The sequence below is a fragment of the Salminus brasiliensis genome, chromosome 15 (assembly GCF_030463535.1).
Source record: "Salminus brasiliensis chromosome 15, fSalBra1.hap2, whole genome shotgun sequence".
Classification (NCBI taxonomy): Eukaryota; Metazoa; Chordata; class Actinopteri; order Characiformes; family Bryconidae; genus Salminus; species Salminus brasiliensis.
In genome coordinates this window covers 27,154,396-27,177,373 of record NC_132892.1, presented here as the reverse complement: position 1 = coordinate 27,177,373, position 22,978 = coordinate 27,154,396, and the positions used below count along the sequence as shown (strand labels likewise).

The following is a 22,978-nucleotide window of genomic DNA, read 5'->3' as shown; positions in this document are numbered from 1 at the left end:
GTGGTTAATTATGCAAGAAATGTCAACTGGCACTGAGCCTGAAAACGGAAAGGGGGGAAAAAAGAAATAGAAAACGAAATCTTAAACTGCCTAGTTTAGGCGGTGGTTTCGGCCAAGCCTCAATTGTATCATCCCATTAGCAGTAAAGTAGTTTTGCTGTGTGTGAATTGGTACTCAGTGTGCCAAGGCATGTTGAGACTTGGAGTTTTCTAGAGAAAAGACTTGCCTAAACCATGCCTTTTATTATTTAGAATACAGTATTTGTATGACCTTACTGTAAGACTATCTACTTTGCTCTTGCTCTTGTTCTTTACCCCTTTTTTTAAACGTAATATAGAACACCCAGCTGTGATAAAAGTTGACCTGGACAAATGTTCTGCCTCAAAATTTAAAATGTAATTGTCAAATTATATACCAATGGCAAATCACTTGCCATTTGTTTTCTTCCAAATCACTGACAGTTCCTCCAAATCACTGGTTGCTTTTTGCATCTGTGTGGATTTGGATTCGTCTGTCCAAACCAAATTGTTCCAGAAGTCCTGGTCTTTTTTTCTAGACGTTCTCTGGCAAACTTTGGTCTTGCCCTGACACTTTTTTGGAGGGGGGCAGCAAGGATTTCCTCCTTGTACACTCCCCATGGATATCATACTTGTGCATTCAGTCTGTTTTTGATGGTAGATGCTGGACTTTGACATGGAGAGAGCTACCTGAAGGTCCTGTGATGACAGTGTAGAATTGTTGGAAGCTTCTCTGTTGTTGGGCTGGACTTGCTCAGATGGTCTGACTCATCTGTGTCTACAACTTTCAGAGAGCTCTTTGGATCTGGCTGTGGTGACACCACTCACTTCAACCAAACTCGCAGAGCAAACCAAATGAAATCTGAGGAAAGCACTGGGTCCCCAGCTCCATCATGCCAGCCAACAGACGTCTGTGCCGGCCAACATCGCTTATGATGTTACGTGATAAGGGTATAACGTGCTGTCTACCCACCCCGGAGAGAGTACGACCAATTGTGCTTTCTCGGATTCTCGGCTGCTGATGGCAAAGTGGCATGGCTCGGGATTCAGGGTAGCACATTAGGCAGCTACATTATAGGTAGTAATAAATGTGGGGGTGTTCTAAACTTTTCCCTCACAGGAAATTTCATTTCTATAAATTATATTATTACAAATAATTAAGAGACATTTCTTCTGATTACCTCAGTCTCTCAGTATTGTTAGGATGTGTCCTAATATATATATATGTATATTTCTTTACATGACTACATTTCCAAAACCCCTTGAGGCTTCAGCTTTGGGTTCTACATACAAAGTATGTGAGATCCTGTGATTTTAAGGTTTTATGTGTCTGTTTTATGTGTTTCTGTGTGTGTGTGAGATGAGAGAACAGAAAGCCTAAATGCCATCCTGGAGTGTTTGTAATGACTGTATGTACTGCATTCACAAACACCACCATGCTTGACTGAATAGTATGTGAGTAATGTAAGTAGAACTTTTCTTTTGTGTGTTTGTGTGTGTGCACAGGTTGAGGCAGCTGCAGCTAAACTCTGACTGCAAGGTATCTGAGTTGCAGAACCAGATGAAACTGAAGGCTTTCGAAGTGGAGCGTGCTCATATGGTCCAGGAAGAAACGGCCAAGAACCTCAGCCTCTGCCAGATAGAAAGTGAAAAGCACCAGAAAAAACTGGAGGCAGGTGGCTTTTGGCACAGAACAAAGACCACGCTATACGCTTCTGTGCAAACCTCGTATTCAAGCGACTTGTTGATTTTCTAAGTAAAAATATAACTTGAATATTGTCACTGTCCCCAAAAAACCTTGTCTCTCCAAAATACCAAATTTACAGGGGTAAATGAACTCCTAATCAAAGATTTTGTTCCAAGTAATTTGGGGGTTTTTCTATTAGTCTGTTCTTTATGCGATTTTGACACCATGTGAAATTCATTTTGGGTATCCTGGGTTATTTGCATACAACTATCATCCATTATTTTTGTCTAAAGCTAAGAGCAATACGTTTAATTCACCATTTGCTGCTGTAACAGCCTCTGCTTCTCTGGGAATGCTTTGCACTAGATGTTGGAGCTTTGCTGTAAGGATTAGAGTCAATGCTATCAGCTCCACTTACCATATATGAGCACTGTGTAGTTCTATAATTCCAGATTGTATCCATCTGTTTCTCTGCATACTCTGTTAGCCTCCTTTCACCCTGTTCTTCAATGGTCAGGACCCCACAGGACCACAGAGCAGGTAGGGTTTGGGTGGTGGGTCATTCATAGGCTTGCTTGAACGTGCATGTACGATTCACCACCAATATGTCTGGGTCACTGCAGTGCTGCTGCTGGAGTTTTTAAACGGCTCAGTATCACTGCTGGACTTAGAACAGTCCACCAACCAATATAAATATCCAGCCAGCAGTGTCCTGTGTGACCACTGATGAAGGACTAGAGAATGACCAACACAAACTGTGCAGCAACAGATGAGCTTCTGTCTCTGCCATATACAAGAAGAAACCAACTAGATAGGAGTGTCTAATAGAGTGTACAGTGAGCAGACACAGTGTTTAATTTACTTATACCAGCACAACACACAGTAACAAGCCACCACCATGTCTGCATCGCTGCAGTGCTGAGAATGACCCACCACCCAAATACTGCCTGATCTGCTTTGCATGAGATTTGTTTACTTCCAAGGGCCATTACATTACATGCTTGGTTCAAATTATGATTCTCCCATTATGATTTTTTAGTGCAAGCAATGCTACACAGTCATATGGTTTTACACAATAGGTTTATTTATAGACTTATACTTTAATGAAGGTAATTTGGTTGAAATTATGATTAGCATAAAACTATGAAATAACTCTTTTCTGGCAGATTTTGACAAAGGAGTTTTACACGCTACAAGCGTCCTCAGAGAAACGCATAGCAGAACTGCAGTCCCAGAGTGTCGAGCAAGACAAGCGGCTGGAAATCTATGAAAAGCTGGAGAAGGAGCTGGACGATGTCACAATGCAGGCTGCAGAGAGTGAGTCTGATCTAGGATCAGTTTTTCATTGCTGTATATTTCTTATTTAACCCTATGTACTGTATGTTCTCTTTGTTGTCAACACTAAGGTCCATCCCAGCTTGTCTCCAGGGTCTACCACAGGTTTGTTTTTACCGCTGGTCAACCCTAAGCATTGCAACACTGAATGCTTCAATGCGCTCACAGGAGAGTGAAAAACTCCAGCACTGCCATTTAGGTGCATTCCATATTAGCAGTAGAAACTGGCCCTGCCTTCTCTTTTAATAAGAAAGCAGCCTATCGCAACCTCAGAAAAGCCCCTTTCAATCTCATTTGAAACCTCTCTTGATGTAATTGCTCTTGCAAAACATCATCTGCTCTTGGACCTAACCTAGCCTTGATGAGCATGAACTTTTCTGCTTCAGGAGGGGTTTCAGTGTTATCCCAAGGCCAAATCCAAAGTCATGCCTAAACACTGATTTATGCCTGTGAATGCCGGTCATTCAAAAAGGCTTGTAGGGGTGTAATGATGCATGTGTTCTTAGATTTTTAATATACAGTACTGTGCTAGTTTTTAGTACTGTGTATGTATTTTACTTCCTCAGTAAAACTCATATTAGAATAAATACTAATTGCATTCCTACAAAAAGTTGTGGTTTTCCATCACTGTGTTCATTTAAACATCTCCAAAGTTCTCTTATACTCGTCTTAGAGTTCTCATCCAAAACCTGGTTTGGTAAATTAGTACTTAATGATGCTTAATCTGGTGAGGTGCTAAGCCTTGTTCCAGACTAGCTCTCAAGATCTCAATTTTGATTTCAAGATGAGAAACTCTTACTCCTATTTATGTTTACCTGCACCTATTCTAATGGAATATGGAGCTTCTGCAGTAAAAAATAAAAATACTCTTGCTGCCGAAACGTATGGGTTTTAATAATGTTCTTAGGTGTCTTAAACTTCTACACAGTTCTGTACATCATTATTATTTGTTGAGACCCCAGCTCAAATATATTACGTTTTACAACTTATAATAAAATTATTATATACATAAAACATTAAAACATTAAAACATTTTGCATATTCCTATTTTTACTTGGCCCACACACATACTTGTCTTATGTTCTATGTTTTTAGCTTTTATTGTTGTGTAAATGACTGTAATATGGCAATCCTTGATTTGATATGATCGCTACAGCATGCACAGAGAGGTTTATAGTTTATCACTATAAACATTGTTACAACAAAGTATAATCTTTTTTTTTTTCTTTTTTTCTTGCCTTTAGTTGAAACCTTTGAGCGTCTGTGCCATAGTCGTATCTTTAAGGACGATTGGGTTAACTGTTTTGAAGTTTAACTGTTTTTTTGTTTGTTTGTTTGTTTTTCTCTCACATGATTTACAGTACTTACACTGTGGTATGATTGATTATTCCTCTACTGTTTTGATTTATCTGTGAATGTTGCTGAATACTGTGCTGATAGTCGTTGAAGTGTACCGTTATAGAGGTTAACATTGTCTTTTAGTAATTTTCCATTACAGAATTCAGTCTTGTGTAACACATCCATGGCTTCCATAACATTCCATTAAATCACTTGGGCCATTTTTCAGAACTTATTTTGAATACTTCTGCACTTACTCTAAGCAGCAGATAATGGTTTATTAGCCTAGCGGTGTTCTCCCCTCTGGTCTTGATAGTGGGTGGTCTGAGAGACAAAAACTCAAGCACACACTGTTTCTTTGCTTTTTTCTCCCTTTTTTTTAAAGTGGAAAATGAGGATGAGGCAGAGAGGGTGCTATTTTCGTATGGTTACGGGGCGAATGTGCCGACGACGGCCAAGAGGAGGCTAAAGCAGAGGTGAGTGCGGAAGAGGTCAATATTCTTTGACAGCGATGCTCTGCTACTTTTTAAAATGTGTGAATATCTGTTTGTATAGATGCATTATTTATATGTGTGTTTGCGTCTGTCTGTGTGTAGCGTTCATCTGGCACGAAGGGTTCTGCAGTTGGAGAAGCAGAACACCATGCTGAGGAGAGACCTGGAGAGACGATCTGCACGCGTAGAGCAAGTCACTGAGGAGGTGGTGAACATTTTTCATCTGTCTCAAGCTACCCCCCCCTTCTTTGTCTCTCCTCTTGGCTCTTTTTTTTCTGGATCACAAACATCACCCGAGCTCATCCCAAAGGTACTGGATAGAGCTCCATCATTCCAGAGAACACAGTTCCACTGTGGGACGGGGTTTATATCCCTGAAGCCGATGCTTGGCATTGGTGGTGACCTTAACTTTATGTGCAGCTACTTCAGACCGTCCTATTCTATTGCCAATGCTTTTCTGTTGGATTTATACAGGCTGTGAGTGCACAGCGGAACATGTGTGTCAGCAAGGAGTTCACGTTTCTTTTGGCCCAGAAGTTCAGAACACTAAAGGCAGTTCTAAATTTCCTGGAAGCCAGATTCTTGCAGTTTTTGTATTTTTTCTGTTCAAGCACACCTGATTCCAGTCACCTGTTAATTTCCATGTCCATGAACTAAAGCTTGACTCTAAGTGGGTCATATAGCAGGACAGTGACCCTAAGCATGCAAGTTAGTCTGTAAAGTCTGTAAAAATGGTTAACGCAGGAGGAATTCAATGTTTTGGAACGGCCAAGTCAAAGCCCAGAACATAACCCTGTAAGAATGTTGTGAAAGGAGCCGAAAAGAGTGGTTCATGCACCAACATAACTGGTGCAAAGTTGAAGCACCAGTAGGCTAAAAATCCTTTCAACCCATTGAAGAAGTGATCACTAGTTACTGGAAACGCATGGCTAAAGTTACTAGTGCTGCTCAAAGAGATTGTGTTAGTTAAAGCCCACAAAGTTGTATTTATGGAGATGAGATGGTGACTCTCCAAACCTATTGTTTGTTAGCAGCCCAACCCAATCCCATTGTAAATTAAAGATGAACATGTAAGATATCAGCATGTCTTGGCTGATTGACTGCATTCAAGGTAAACGATAAATCATCATGTTAATTAGATTTTTCATTAAACTGATCATAAAACTGCTTCACATGCCGTTGCGGTTTGCAGCGCTTATTGTCATGAGCTGACTTTCGGCTTCAGTCCTCATCCATTCTTCTCCTGTAACGACACACCCCTAAAGCACCCGGAGAACCACAGCTTGCCACCTCAGTTTGCTAGGTCTGTGCAGAATCTCCCTAAAGTTCACACAGACTCTTGGAATGAGTCAGACAAATTTTGAAAGGCCCACAATGGTACTAAATAACCATTTATGCTGTAAATAAACCATTAAGTACCTACTGTTTCCAGCTGTTCTGAATAAGATGCTAGATTTGCTAGCATTTAACAAGGCAGTAGAGTAATTGTCATTGTCAGCACTCCCAGAAAATATTATTATTATTATTATTATTATTATTTAAATGTGTGTGGGGTTTATTTGTTCGGGATTCTAAGTTGACCTTTATTGTCTAAATAGTAAAGGTTACTTTGGTTGTGGGTAAAAATGCATGGATGCAGTTTCATAAACAGATTTACCACCCTTTTATTTTGCCCCAGAATGAAACTGACCAATTTCCCTCTTTCCTGTGATGCGCTCATGGTAAAAATGATGAGCTCTGCTCTGATTGGGTGGTCAACATCACTACAGTGGCTCACAGGATCCGTACAGCATTGCATAACATAATGTAGCCTGAGCAGTTCTTCCCCGAGGGACAAATTCTTTGAGAGGTACTTCCCTCGTAGCCACCCGCTTTCCGATAACCAGCAGAACCTGGTGGTGAGTTGCATTCTGGGGAAAGACTGTCTTAGAAAACTTTCTATCAAATATATCGTTCTCTCTTGAAGTGGTTGTTGCATTTTACTACGTCATGACTTCAGGTGCTGAAAGGCTTATTCTAGTGGGCTGGGTTTGTCAATTTTGAGGGCGTAGATACTAAGATTTTTTGGGGTTATGAATTGTCTTGTTTTCCAGCGTAGTTTGGATTTTCTTTTGAAGTGTTTGAGGTTTACGGTATGTCAGTATTGAACTCTGTGGCATTATCCAAGTATGCCAACTAGGATCTCTTATACAAACATTGTTCTTTATGGAACCAAAAGTGGTTGTTTGATGGCATGGCACAAAAAAACTTGTAGCATCTTCATTTTTAACAGTGTAGCATAGATCCTGAGTGTGTCCTGTGTTTCTTCTGTGTTCTTGCAAGTTATTAATTTGTTCCCTTAAGCACTAAGACACTATTAACTCCACCGCTGACATCTTTCGAGTAGACTCGCCCCCTTTGATGTGGCGTACCTCTGACACTTACCCTTCCTCACGACTCCGGGCCTGTAGAGGAGTCGCCCAGAGTCGATTTGGACCAGAATCCAATGCAAGTCGGCACTTGTTGCTCTGGTGCAGCACTTCAGGGTTCTCTAGGATCATGTTGTGCCTTGTGTTATGATTAGAAAATCTTAGAAGGTAGATATTTTTTATATGCATATAATGATGGATTGTCGCCATGTTACGCAACAGTCTTTCAGGTATATGAGCGCTGTTGACAAGAAGATGCTGACAGTGCGAGGCACTTGTTCCCGCACACTGGGGTAATCGTAAATGGCCAGAGGGGCGAATAGGTAATTGCTTCTTTTATGAGGAGCTGTGAAAGAACTTGGCCGGCACTTAAGCACTCTGTGCTCTTCTCAGGTACAACACGTGAGCCGTGAGAAGGCTTTTTATTTAAAAAAAAAAATAAAAAAAATAATAATCTGAATCAAGGATCACAGCGGAGCATAACTGTCATGCTTGATTTTCTATACAAGTCTTAGAGCCTTACCTAAACACTGTCTGTGTTAAGGTGTTGTATTTGGCCCATGCTTTCGTGGCCTGTTGACATACCTCACGTTTACCCCACACGTGATCCGCCACCTTCACGTTGTCGTAGAGTTCTTTTTCCAGTCAGATGCGCTTTACTATGTTAATCTTGGGCTAATGGGCCTAATGGGTTTCGGCTAATGCCACAAAGGGCGGACCTTTCAGTTGGAGGCTGTGATTGATGGGCCTTTTGTGGTTCATTCTCTTCCTGAGAAGTGAGGGTTACTTGTTGCTCACCTTGCGACCCATGCAGGCTTAACTCCACCTACTGACAGCTACATCTGTCTGTTTTGGTTCTGTACTGTTGTCTTATTGTCAATCAGTTTATCTTCACCCATAAAAGGGGAGAATTATGTGTCATTATGTATTGAAGGTTGTGATAAGGCGGCTGTGATAAGGCATCATAATAAACTAGTCCTGTGCTGTATGTTTAGATTACAGCCTCCTAGATTACACATACTTGGTTTGCAAACATGGAAGGTTTATCTAAGCTGTCTTAAAGGTTTGACAAAGGTTTCTGCCTAGAATGTCAAACTGTATTTTCCTTGTAGTTGTCCCTCATTCAAAAGGGTGGTAAAACAGGCCAGGCCCAGCCAAATATGGTGGGCACTTGGCATGCGACAACTTAAACCCGGGGAGGAATTCGGAGAGCCACGCTAGGCTACAAGCTAATGCTAAACTGAAGTTAAACGCACACCATATTTACTGGCTTATCATTTTATGGGTAGGATTCGAGAGAGCAAAACCTAGGGAAGTGAGTAAGAGCAAGGCTAATAGCTAACTGGCTACAATCTCTTCATCTTGAGTACTGCACAACATTATGCTATGCACTATGCAGCATTATGTCCAGATAAGACTCAGGAATAATTAGTAATTTTGTTGCAGCTTTAAAATTATAATATAACCTGAATAATATATAATATATTATTATATATAATATAATAACCCCCCCCAAGCCCTTCGTTAAAGGAAAATCAGCATGTTTCATTCAGAAGCGAAATAACAAGGTTGTAAGTAGTCTTGTTAAACTGTCTAAGCATACATTCGCCATCTCCTAAAGTACTTGTTGTTGTTTGCATTCTGTTATCAAGAATGGACCCTCTAAATAGGTCTTGTACTTTAACTGCATTGTCTGTCAATAACAGCCGAATGTTTGTTTTCTCTGTTCTAGCTGCAGACAACCAATCAGCTTCTTCAGCAGTCCCAGCAGCCATACAGTTACCTAATAGAAACAGTTCGCCAGCGGGACACACGGATCCAATCTCTAAAAGAGCGCCTCTCACAACTGGAGGAGGAAGTGAGGTAAGCTTAGGGCCCGGGCCAGGCCCAGCCAAATATGGTGATTTCAGGAAACGTAGGGGTCAAACTTGGCATGCGACAACTTAAACCTGGGGAGGAATTCGGAGAGCCGAATCAAGCTAATGCTAAACTGAAGTTAAACGCACACCATATTTACTGACTTATTATTAGCTTAGCCTCTATTATGAATATACCCACCCGCATTCTCCACTCATGAACGTGTTTTATTTTAACTAACGGTATGAGGTTGGACAATCTTTACTGAATAATTGTAGAGATCCCATTAAACTAATAAAACATTTAAAGCACACATGATCAATTGTAGCTTTTTTTAATCATCAGTACCTAGTATTTGTTTGTATGTATTACAGCGTAAACATCTTGAATGCTTTGTGACGTAATGTGATGCTGTAGTTGAACGCTGGCTTGCTTTTGGGACATGGTATGAGGTAATGGTCTCACTAGATGAGGCCTAGTCTGTACATCCATCATGTTCTTTAAGAATCCTAATAGATTGTGAGAACATAGGTTTGTTGTTAGGATTGATTAATACCAGTCAAACCCGCTTTTTTTGTGAGGGGGCGGGGGCGGGGGGGGGGGGGTGGGTCTAGTATTTCCAGCTTAGCAACTAAGAACTGTTCAATGAAGGTGAATAGCTGCTGTTCTTTCTGCAATTAAACAGCATTGCTGACACTCTTCAAATAGAAGAATGAATTTAATAAGGTCCTGTCAAACTAGGCATGTTGGGCAGAGCACAATCTCTCTTCCTAGGAGCTCTGGGAGGCTTGTGCTTACAGTAAATGGTTATTTGCATTTTGTGGTGACATAGATTACATCTTGTTTGGGCATAGCCCCAGCAAATTTACTTGCAGAAATGCCTGTTGAACCTAGGCCAGGGTGCTGTGCAATGTACTACTGCTGTAATCCTGTTGTTAGTCCAGGAATCGTATTGCAAAAACTTCCTGTCTTAAGTTCCAAGTCCAGACTTGACAGGTTAGGATTTTATCACACATTCATACAGCAGTAAGGATGCTGATGTAATTCTCCTTTTTTATGTTGAGTTCACTTCTGAAACTCTGTATGTAGACCCGCTCTTCAGTTCTTCACCCTGAGAGTGCTGAGGTACTTTCATAATTAACAACAGTTTTATAGACCCTAAAATAGAACCCTGTGGGACAAAATATTCAACCCTAAAATATTTCATAGCCTTTTCTGCATTAAGGTAAACAGAATAATAAACATAGGGTTCAAATGGTTAAAAAGAAAGTACACCACTTTGTTTAGTTCAGTGGATGAAATGTAAACTAAGTGTATTCAAAGTGCCTTCATGCAAAATGGTGGGCTATATAGAAACATAACTGCTAATAGTTGCTGCATCTTAGCTTTAGCTAGTAGTCCTGTATTTATTACATGTGCTGTCAAATAAATAGAAAACTGTAATCCAGAAGTTGCAATACAAATATACACTATGTCCAAATGTTTGTGGACATACCTTCTAATTAATGCATTCAGCTGTTCTAAGCTGCACCCATTGCTGACACAGTTGTTTAGTCCCTTTAGAGAAGTTCTGCCAATAGCATAATCTGCTCCAAAGAGTCCTATCATGAACCTGTTAGCACCATCACTAATGCCAGGCCTGGGTTAGAGGGGTGTAAAGCCCCCCCAGCATTGAGCTGTAAAGCAGTGGACCTGTGTTCTCTGGAATGATGGTGTTGCTCCAACTTATCCCAGTACTTTTGGGTTAAGTTGTGGAGTGACCTCAACTGACCTCACTAATGCTGTTGTCGCTGAATGTGTTTTTTGAGAGATGTCCTGTGCTCTGTTTAGTACCTTTGGGGGAGAGGGGGTGACCTTTGTGATTGAGAACATCAGTACCTGAGCTCACTAGTTCTTGTGGTAATTAAATTCTCACTACATGCTCTAGTGCGCAGCCTTCCTAGATGAGTGAAGATTGTAACTGCAACTGCAAAGTGCAATCTTCTTGCCCTTCCTTGACTTTAGATGAAACGTGGGATGAGCAGGTGTCTACAAACTGCAAGACACATGCTGGTACATGTTTTAAGCCATAAACTTTCCTGACAAAAAAAAACAATGTCTCAGGCACCACTGTATTCACAACCGTTTTGTGTAATAACTTCCTGTGAGACGTTAAACTCTTTAGAAGTCTGGTTCCTGTCCGGTTCCTCGCCACTCGTGTGAACACTTCTGGCTCTCCAGATTAGCTCAGCTCACAGCAAGCCACTCTTGTTGACTTTGTTTACATTTAAGTGACTGAACTTTGCGGCAAATGTCGTTGTTCTTCTACAGTTATCTAGCTGTTGTCCTTAATGAGCAGGTAAGATTAGATTCCAGAGATCGGAAGTGTTTTTGTTTTGTTTTTTGTTTTTTTTTAATGAAGCCTCAGGTGGGAATAGTGTGTGAGTAATTACAGAAAGACTCCACGGGCGAATGAGGTGTAGAAATGCATTTCATTTCATGTACTCCTTTATTATCTTCTCACACGCTCCAAACACCTTGTTCTCTTCTCTGTGAGAAAACTAATGTAGACAGGTCTTCTCATGTGCTGCCCAAGCTTAATGGGCCATGCTTGAGGGTAGAACATTGAGCTAGCAGATTGTTTTCTCTGCTAAGGAAGCAGCCTGTTTGTTCAAGCTTCTCTTCGAATGTCCCACAGGAGCAATTTCAGACGTGACATGAACCCCAGAGTTCAGAGTTGATCCAGGTTTCTAGGAGAGCTCTGGATAGAAGTCATACTTTTCTCCATCATTATAGGGGGCTATACAGTAGAACTGTACACTCTAGGGGTGGATGCAGCTCCTTCCAATACCTGAAAATGGGATGAGCTGGTGTGCCGTTTGTTTTCCTGAACTGATCATCCAACATAAGTACCTGACCTCACCAATGCTCTTGTTGCAGAGTGCAATCAAATCCTCACTTCAGTGTTCCATCAACTAGTGTAAAGCATTCCCAGAAGAGTAAAGGCTGTTAATGAAGCAAAGTAGGGATAATCTCCCTGTTAATTCACTTGATTTCAGAAGAAACGCTGGGCAGATGTCTACAAACTTTTGGACACATGTTGGTGCATGTTTTAGGCTGAAAGCTTCCCTAAAAGCCCCAGAGTTACAAGTTAATTCAGGTTTCAAGGGGAGCTTTGGATAGATGTTGTAGGCCACAAACCTGATCTTGACCACTGAGAGACTTCTTGTAGAACTTCACTCACACTGAGGAACTTCTTTTAGATCTACCAGGAAACCAGGATTTTTTTTTTGGGGGAAACCTGCTCGCACCTGGAGAGGCCAGTGCCCAGAGGTGCTCTTGCACTTTGCTTTATTTATTGGCCATTGATTTAGTGAGGGTGTCCCTGGAAGCTGATTGTCTACTGATTGCACACCTGCACCTCTCCTGCACTCCAGGCTAGTTAGTGAGCTGAACATCTGCAATTTCAGGCTCTATAAACCAGACCTCACCACAGGAAATTATTATTTTTTATTGTTTTATTTAAGAGATACTGAATGTTAAAATTAAAGTAAAGAATTAAAAATAAAGTTCTCAGCAGTTTTAGTAACAGTGGCTTTTACAGCTTTTGTGTTTTTTTTGGACATTTAATATTTGGGGGGCGGGGGTGGTCATCAATTAATGAATTTGAATGCGTATTAATGATGCCTTGGGAATAAAATGTGAATTAAATTATTTAATTGGTCCTCTGCTTGTTTTTTTTGAGAATGTTCCCAGGCAACATTGACTCATGGGTCAACCAAACACTGTTGTTTCTGCTGTTGACATAACAACGAACTAGGTGACCGATCGGTTGTGTCCCAGGAATGAGCACTTTTTAACAGATATCAGCTGAATAGTTTGTCTTTGTCATTTGTGGAGCTCACACTGAGCTAAAGGGCATCTGAACTGTGTGAAAGTTAATCTTTTAAATGAAGCCGTGAAACACTCTGTTCTCGGCTGTGTCCAAATACTTGCATAGTCTGCTGTCCTTAATTTTTCCCTGATCTGTAACCTGATTGCGGCCTCAGTAAATCTTGGCACGTCTGATCAATGTGTAGACCAATGCAAGTAGGCTACTGGATCAGGGCAAGCAGATAGGAAAGTAAGCTTTGTTCAACTGCTTGGTTGCTTTTACAAAATAAAAGTAGCCAGTGTCACCCAGTCTTTTATTTAGAGAGTAATGATTTCTCTTGGACATGAAGACATCCTGTCCGTAGTGTTGTTTATGGTACAACGAACATGGTGAAATTATCATTTTGGTATTTATAACGTTTGGTCATTTTTAATGTTTACTAGACTCTAACTGAGTAATTGTGGAGTAAAACTGAGTAAACTCCAGAGTACTTGGGAGTTATTTTGGGCAACATGATGGTACTTTGCAGGACAGTCGTAACTAAACAAACTAACTACTTACTGAACAAACTACTGAATAAACGAGGGAACTACCTACCAACCAACTAAACAAATGACTACCTACCTATTTACAGTTTACTTTACTGCTTGGCTTTGAAATTACAGTGAAATTTGCTGTGCGTTTGATGTACTTTCTACCTTGTTACTTCCACAAATGATTGTTAATTCCATAAACAACTACATAACACTGAAATTGACCATGATTTCTAGGTATTAACTGGGCAAGTGTGATGTATAACCTCCAAATGCACCAGTGCTGTTTAGGTAGAATTCTGGATTACACTAAAATACCAAACATGCTCAAACTCAAAATGGACATGGAGTAAATAACTAATCTTGCTGTATTGTCCTGTTTTTAGTAAATCTGAAAAATGAAGATTTGTATAGAGATGTGCGTCACTTAATGTGAGCTGTTTCTTTACAGAACCGAAAGTGGTTCTTTTGTGGCATCAAAAAGCCATTTGTAGCACCTGTGTTTTAAAGGTGTATGGTAAATTACTTTTGTTAGAGCTAGAAACTTGACATTTCATTGTACTTTAGTTAACTTTTCATTACTTACCCCAGTTTTAGCCTAAATAATCACAGAAGACTTTGGAGTTTTGTATCTCAAACTTGTTACTAAACTTGCTCCAGCATCTAGATAATCTTTTATGTTGTAGTTCTCTTCTTGTTGTGATTCATATTTGTCATTGTCTCTTGTTTTTTTATTTAACTGTGTACTACCTTCACTGTATTACACTGTAATGATTTTACCCTTAATTGAATGTCATCTGACCACAGTGTTTGCTTGATGTTTGTGTTACTCTGTAATTAAAATGTTCATGCTTCTTTCTATAATTGGTCTTTGTTTGATTTCCTTCTCCAGTGCTCTGAAGAAAGAGAAAACCGCCCTGTTGCAGACGAAAAACAACATGGCTGCTGATCTGGAGAGGCTCCTGAGCCACAGAGAGGTAATGACTGATTCAGCACATTGCTGAAGAATACTTGCATTGTCCTGGGGGGTAATATTGAACTGATGCAATTGTCTGATCTCTATAGCTTGGGTTAGGCTTGGGGGGGGGGGGGGGGGGTGGACGCTGGCCGGCACTGGCGTCTGCTGGCTGATGCGTCGGAGCGGGGTACACTGCACTTTCCTCCAAGCATTTTGGTTGCCCAGTGACGTTGCAATATTTAAGTGTATCAGTATTTTGTTACACCCCTATTGAGTAATACATATTATGTATTGGTGATGCTTGTAAATGCAACCTTGGATGCTTCTGGCCAATCTCCAGGCTCCACCATATTATTATATAACAAGGAAATTTAGTTGAACAGCTTTCAATCAGTCCTCGACACTTTAAGGGTAGCTCTGGAACATTTATTATATAAATAACAAAATGCAGAGCATAAATAAACAAAGTGGTGAAAACTGACACGTTGCTATTTTAACTGATTGGAATTCTTCAGTGGAACTGTAACCACACGCACACAAACTGGCACTCGTGCGCTATCTCCCTCTCTGCTCTGGGCGTGGCTTGCTTCTTTGTGCTGTCACCCTAGCTTTGCCGTGCAAAGCGGCGGTCACGCTAGATGACTTCAGTCTTCTTTGTTTGAACAAGTCTTTCCTTTCACAATGCCTCTGTGATGCTTAATTAGGGAGCGCTGGCGCTGGCAGAGATGAAGCTTTTGCTAGCATTGTCACCTTTACGCTACCTTGCCACTAGACAGGTGTCTGGTCACATGTTGCCCAGCCACGCTCACCTTTTGAAAGCTAGGCTGACATTGTTTCCATTATTGGCATGCAAAGGATCGCTGAAGAATTCCCTTGAATTTGTTGGAGCTATTGGCTTATCTTGAAAACCCTGTCGTGCGTGTCAACAGGTTCCCATGCTCGGCTTTAGCATGTTAATAAAAGCCTGGGTGTCGTGAGTTTCACGCATGCGGGTGCTCAGATTTGGAGTTAATCGTACTGTCGGTGACTATCCTGGATTTTTCTTCGCTCTCATTTGGCAGGTCTACAGCGTCCAGGTTTTGACATGTCATTTGGAGATTGCGAAGGTGGCACAACATTAACACGACAGGTTAACCCTTAACATGTCTGGAGGTATTTAGTAAATCAGTCAGTCAGTCACTCAACCTTTATTCAAACTTGGAGTACATTGAGGGTGACCCTCATTTACAGTATAGCCGAGCTGACGCACAAAATGTGTTTTTTAATAAATTATCAGATTCCAGCGTGCTTGTGCCATTGCTAGGGACTGTAACTCTAAAGGTTAAAACACTCAATGCTAGGATTTGTTTAAATAAGAAAATGAAAGCTGTCTGTCCTGTGGCCTCTTAAATGAGTGACATGTTTGTATTGAGCAATCAGTATATCAGCAAATTACCTTCACACCAGTAAACAGCTTATTCTTTTCCCACTAGATTCACAGTACATGTCACTGCATTCATCGAGACCACAAATGGTCATAACTAGGGATGACTGACACACAAATAACTGACATGTAATGTGTTGATGAGGATTCTTCAAAGTCTTCAAATTCCAGCCTAGGTCCAAAACCTCATACTGATTAACTTGCATTATGATCCAGTGCCATGTCCTGTATATTGAATGAGCCTAGGACTTTATATCAACATTTTATGTCACCAGCAACTAAATATTAGATCAAATTAAGTTAATTTACAATTTGGTGTATTTCAGCAGTATTATCAGTTAATAGTATAAAAGTATAAAAAACAAATCCTTGTGAAAATGTTGTACAGATCACCTGTGATATTTACAACATATACAATTGGTCTGCAAGTTTCTTGGGTCACTAAATCTCTACTGTAAAATTTAGAGGCTACATTGGTCACATTGGAGGCTATAGTAGTTTATAGGCTATGGGGCCAGGTCCCGGAGGGTGTGCAGCTGGTCTGGCATGGTGGTGAATGGCGGCTGGTCTGAAGCAGGTAGGGCGGAATCCTAGCAGTCAGGTTAGTGTGGACAGCATCATGGCCATTTACTTAAAGGTAACGCGTTAGTAAAGTCCATTATAGACTTTATTGGTCTATAAGGCATGGAAAAAATGTGATGTGATACAATGCAAAAACTCGACCATGTGCATTGTGGAGATGTGATGATACATTGTAGAAAACAGGTATTCGATTAATTATAATTTTTAATGGTTGCATTTTGTAAATACCAAAACTAGCAGACAACCAGAACCAGTCGAACCAACCTTACTGCACATCCCCAGCTGTAGTTTCGTTAGTATATTATGCAGCAATTTGAATACAGTTACCCTAAAAGTAGGTCAGAATATTGTGAAAATATCATATTGTGAACCCATTATGGTATCAAATAGAATTCTAGGCTGTGATCCCTGACCAGAAGGTTTGTAAGTCACTGGTGTATTGTATCAAATTGAACATATGACTGATCCTCACCAGTTATAATGCAGTTACCATAAATAAAATGCTTCAATGACCGTTTACCATCTTTCAAATATGAGTTGCTTAATGCAGCTGCAGTAAATCTATCAGTGCAGTAAATGAATTGTATCTGCTGGTGACTTCTTTTTGCTGTAAAAAATGCATGATAGTGTCCTGCCGCTACAATCACCCCAAGCCTTAGGAGGAGTCGATAACACATTTGTAAAATCTAGAGCTATTTTGAACCAAACCTCTCCCCCCACCAATCCCTCCCTCCCTGCCGCTGCTGCTGGTCTGCTGGCGCAGCCCTTTGCAGAGTGCAGAACTTCCAGTGGCATGTTGGCATAAAGCGCGCAGTCCTCGCGGACAGCTGCTCGCCCGCGCAGCGTTTAACATGCCAGCGCATGTGGCAGCAGAGTGATAAATAGAAATATTAAATGACCCCTGACACACACTTACACACACACAACCGGTCCCATCTATATTCACCACTAAAGGGTGCTGGATGTTCCAAGAATTGGTATGTATGTTGAGGGTATGTGGAACATGCAGTGGTTCGTTTGGTTAAGTGATATATTTTAAGATTATTGCTTACAGTAAGAAAAACGCAGACTTCACCAGCTGTCTTTTTTTTTTCTTTTTTGTTGTTGTTCTTAAATGAAAAAAGGAGGGGGGGGGGGGCTTAAGCGTTATTTGTTACAAAATTAATTAACTATGTCATTCATTTTTTGATAAGGAAGGGATAAATATTATGGGTATCGTGTGCTTTTAATGTCAACATTAAAATAATATCTAAAACTACTGTATTAAACACTTTTGCATAAGGTCATAAGAGTTTTTTTACAGTATGACTGACTTGTCCAAAAATGTATGGTTTCACAAGGTCACTGTTAAATGACACCATCTCAAAGTCCTCCTAAGAGTATTGGATGGGGCACCACCATTATTTTAGAGAACACAGTTCCACTGCTCCTCAGCTCAATGCTGGGGGACTGTATAGCCCTCTAGCCCACGCCTGGCATTAGGCATAGTGTAAATAGGTCCTTGTTTATCTGCTCCCAAGAGTCCTATTATATTGCCAGTAGTGTGCGTGCGTGCGTGCGTGTAATTGGTGCAACTTAAAATAACTGAATATATTGATTAGAAATGGTGTCCTCAAAGATTTGGATACAGTACATTTTGTGCATGTCAGTTAATTCATAAATAAAATAATTTGAAATACTTAAATTATTTATAATTTAAGCACATTTAAATAGTAGCATTTTAAATGATAACATTTGTTTTATTGGTATTTATTTTTGATGAAATTTGAAAGCCACTGTGTTGCACTTATATGTATTCATACATGTGAATAATAAATTATTAGATCACTGATAATTGCTAGTTACTTATTGATGGCGATTATTGCCATGTTTGGAAGCCACTGTGTGATGATGATGATGATGATGATGATGATGATGATGATCATCATCATCATCATCATCAGAGCCCTTCAAATGTCAAGTATGGCTCAGGCTGACCTACTATCCTTTAAGATTAATGGAAGACAAGAATCCAGGCTTTTTTCTGTCCTGGCACCGAAGTGGTGGAACAAACTTTCCCTGGGTGTCCGAACGGCCGAGACGCTTCAAACCCAGACTTAAGACCCACATCTTCCAAGAGTTATTGTGGTCTCCATACTGAATTTTGTATTTAGCGTCTAAGGATCCTAGTTGTTACAAACAAGCTCAGGATATTACAGTGAAGCACTTCTGTAAGCTGCACTGGATAATAATGTCTGCTAAAGGCCCTAAATGTAAAGTTACTAAGCAGCAATATAGCTTGCAGAGATCTACTGGATCTAGAGCAGTTAAGCCCCTGGCACAGACAAATGAAGTAAACAAGGACCACCTGCAGTGTGACTCGAGATGCAGGAGGATCACAGCCAAAAAAAGGTTGAGAAGCGTTAGAAACCATAAAGGGTCATAACCGATAGACTGGAATAGACAGAAGAATATTTTAATTAGTATTTTAGAAAAGTCAATGGTGAGATCACTGTCCAGTCATACACCATGTCTAACTGTAAAGCCATCCCCACGACCCTCGTCATAACCACCTACATTTTTTTTAAAGTAGCAGTCCTTGTATTATATTGTAATACAAGGTATCAGTGTCCTATGTGATCATCCCTGCAAAAGTTTTCCTGACCATGTCATGTCTTTGCATACTTACATCACATTCTCAGGCTCTAAAAACAAAAAGGGGGGGGAAAAAAAGAAAGAGGATCCATCAACATTTGTTGAGCAAGCACAGCACTGCTAATGGCACTGATACAATGGCTACTGCGAGAGCTACTGCAAACGTAGAGACTCATTCTCCCACTGACAAACCAAAGAAACTCACTAAACATAAACCTGCAATGCATATTTTAAGCGTTCTTCTGCCTGCCTGATGCAATTACACATTCTCACCAGAGAGGTCTCCAAATCCCCCAAACCTATGCACTGTTGCTTTAATAGCATGCAGTCAAAAGGAGAGTTTCATGACCATCATCATTTGTGTTGGGGTGTACAAAAATATGAATATATTGCAATGGTATGTTTTGGAGTTTATGATTGGTGGCAGACAGTGGTCCTTTTGTGTTGTGTTTAAACCCCCAATCCCTTGATGACAGTTCTGGTCCCACTGCTCTGATTTTATGCATATTGTTGCTGTGTAGTGAAAAACATTTCCTTTACAGGAGAAGGCAGAAATATGATTAAGTCTGAATGGAAGTCAATGTTAAATAAGAGTTTATTCAAAGTAATTTAGAGAATTTATATTGGTCTATTCATCCAGAATTATTTTGATGGTGTTAAGAGCAGCTACAGGGTTTAAACCATGGAGGAAAATAAAAACTGACATCAGTAGAGATGCATGTTACCCCTGTATCATGATCTCACCATGTTCTTTCAGTATGCAGTCCTGAAATTTCCCTTCAACTTGTTTTGTCTTGAGTGTACATTAACATTGAGAGCTGTTTGAGCATTGTTCCTGAAAGGTGTGTTTCCCTGTTGGTTTCCCAGTGGTTTGGAAACGCAATGGTGGATTTTATGATTTGCTTCCACGCACAGAACATGATGCAACAGCCCGAGTTGATTTTATCTTCAAGCTTATTTAATTGATCCATACAATCGTGCAAGAACATGAAGCAAACCTCTCTCTTTTATACACACACACACACACACACATATACACACACACAGTTTTAATTGATTCATACCAGAGGCAAGTTTCTCCTCTCCCCCACCAAGCCAGCTCACTGGTTGCTGTGCTGTGCTTTGACAACTTGGACACGACAAGTCAGAGGTTGTAAATCTAGATTATAAATGCTCTGAACATTAAACCTTCCTGTAAACTGTAAACCTGCTCATATAGATTGGGAGGCGGTTTGGAGATGGGTACTTGGCTCATCAGTCTGCAGCTTTCTATCTTCTGCTGCCTTTGAAAAGAGAAATACTCATTATAAAGAAAGCGTGTGTGGAGCCATGAGGTTGCGAAAGGTTTTAATCTAGCTTTGTGATCCTCTGGTCCAACAGTCCAAATATACCCAATACTGTTCCAGAATAAGATCTGGCAACCCAACCAAATCACTGAGAATGGGGGAGAACATTTCTAGAGCAATGTGAATAGAGAAGGACGTCCTAGAGCGGTGTGAATAGGGAGAACATCCTCGATTGGTGTGAATAGGGAGAACATCCTAGAACAGTGTGAATGGGGAATAACATCCAGGAACAGTCTTCTAACCTCAGAGCTCCTCTCAGCGATCGCACAGAGATGTGGTACGTTAACCCCACGTTCAGATTAGCTGGTGTATGCTGGAGAACGCTGAGTTGATGCTCTAGGATTGATGTTAATGCAGTCGTCTCGGACTCCCATCAGACAGTTTAAGGATCTTCAGGCAGGCAGTTGCACTTACGTCTGTTGTTGAGAGATGTGGAGATGTTTGTTCACACTTGAATGACCACTTTTATGATTGAGAACCTCTTTCTTGTAGGAGCTGTCCATCATGAAACAGGTGCTGGTCAGCATGCGTTCACGACAGCATGGGGAGCCTTTGTCCATACCTGAACCCGATATTGTGCGTACTGGGACAGCTGTACACCTGCCCAGAGAGTCCAGCAGGGCCACAGATGATGAGCAGTACCCTTCTAGACCCAGGCCCACAGTGTTTGTGAGTATGGATGAGAAATTGTATGCATGAAGTGGTCTCACTGAATCTGTCGAATTATGGAACGTGTACTGAACAATTCGAGGTGAATTTAGAGAAGTTAATAGGAATGGAGCTCATTCACCAGTGTGTTGCTAATAGTTTTCCTAAATTTGTTTTGGAGAACAAGAGTCCTAACAAGAAGTCTCGGTCAGATTCATGGTGTGTTTAAAGCACAGAATTCTTCACAACTGATCTCTTATGGTGGGAAAGAGTGAATTTCATTGTCCTTGTAAATTAAACAAATCCCAAATAAGAAAAAATTGGAAATTGTTTAAGTGGATTTTTTTTCTAAAGAACAGTTGGGGAAATGAGGCCCAATATTACCTAATTGCAATGAAAAAAACCTCAGGAGTATTATCTCTTAGGAATATAAGGAAGGCCGCTATTTATCTTGCAGCTTATCAATTACAGCCTATTGTAAAAGTGCGGTAGTTCGTTTTTAAGAAGAGTTTACTTCCTTCTTAAAACGCACTTGTGCACTTGCACATTTTTCAGAAAGATTCTGTCATTCACCAGTGTTTTTCTTATTTGGAATTTGTTCAGTAAAGCTTGAAAAAACAAAGGTGCAACATGATAGTAGAGTGATAATGTATGTAGTACACCAACATTAAAGGGAAACTTCAGTCATTTTTCAAACCTTCTGCAAAATTAAATCATTATGATCTAAAAGCCATTCAAAGGGGTCTTAAAACGTAACATTCTAGAGAAACTTTGAGTACTATGCAACATAATTATCAGTGTATACTTATTAAGTTATAGTTATAGTCTCTATGATTACCTATTTTTACATCCTAATTTACCAAACCCTATTGCCTTTGTTTACATTTCCATCTTTGAATTATGCAAAAATGTACAAAAAACAAAAATGTACAGAGCCTGGGATGAGTACAAACACCAGATTTTACAAAAATGTTTCCATCTCGCAACCAGAGTGGAGAGATTTGGTCAATTTTACCAAATCTGTATTGGATTGAAATGGTATTCAGCTCCTTTAAACCGATGTTAAAAATACCAGCAAGTCAAAATCATCTGGCACTGCTTTTAAAAAGGCTTCAGTCGTTGCTCCACAAAAAAGGAATACTGAGCTAACATGGAATCTTGCCCATAATTTGTGGCCACATTACACCATAGAAGCTTATATGTACATGTGTAAAAAAAGTAAGAAGTAGTACAAGGTGCTTATAAATACACAGACCACATTCCATATGTCAACTCTCGTATACTTCTAGTAAACCTGTAATGGGCTTAATATTTGCCTATGGCAGGAGCCAGGCTGGATTTTATGCATCTTATGCAACTTTTTTATACATGGTACAAAGAAGGAGCCTAAAATAGCTTGTTTTCTCTTTCACAGACCAATAAAGAAGTCCCTGAGTGGTACAAAAAGCTGAAGGTGAAGCCCAAATGACTAACCACATGTGAATTTGAGGAGGCCAGCATGTAGATAAGCATACCCAGGGTTCATTCATGGAGGGTGGAACTGTATTTATGGCTGAACAGCATGCTTGTATGTAAATTGTAATATTTTGATTAAATAAAAAAAATGTCCACTGGAAAGTTAATGAACTGTCCCTTCAAGTTTGTTGCTGTTGTTTGTAATGGTCGTATTAAACTGGATGGCCAGTCTGAATTGTTTGTTTATTCCCAGCATAGTTTTCTGAACCGTGCTGAAATCTCAGGGTACAGTCCATGTTAATGTGACTGTTAAAAGGGTTCCTCTTCAGCCCGATGAACAGATGACTCTTTGTATTTTGACCAAACCGTAACAAGAGTCCGTTCCTTCCACTCTTGAGTTGTAAAGCTTC

General features: G+C 40.3%; 1 protein-coding gene across 1 annotated transcript in view; it reads left to right on the top strand.

Annotated features, from left to right (window-relative positions):
* pibf1 (progesterone immunomodulatory binding factor 1) overlaps window positions 1-22,839 on the top strand; it is a 45,312-nt gene extending 22,473 nt beyond the window's left edge. Inside the window, exons 11-18 of the mRNA XM_072657653.1 lie at window positions 1,524-1,689; window positions 2,871-3,021; window positions 4,763-4,853; window positions 4,974-5,076; window positions 9,012-9,142; window positions 14,415-14,499; window positions 20,958-21,134; window positions 22,528-22,839. Coding sequence (XP_072513754.1) covers window positions 1,524-1,689; window positions 2,871-3,021; window positions 4,763-4,853; window positions 4,974-5,076; window positions 9,012-9,142; window positions 14,415-14,499; window positions 20,958-21,134; window positions 22,528-22,581 — 958 coding nt within the window. The 3' untranslated portion in view covers window positions 22,582-22,839. The remainder of the gene's footprint in view (window positions 1-1,523; window positions 1,690-2,870; window positions 3,022-4,762; window positions 4,854-4,973; window positions 5,077-9,011; window positions 9,143-14,414; window positions 14,500-20,957; window positions 21,135-22,527) is intronic.
* The last annotated feature ends 139 nt before the right edge of the window (window positions 22,840-22,978 follow it).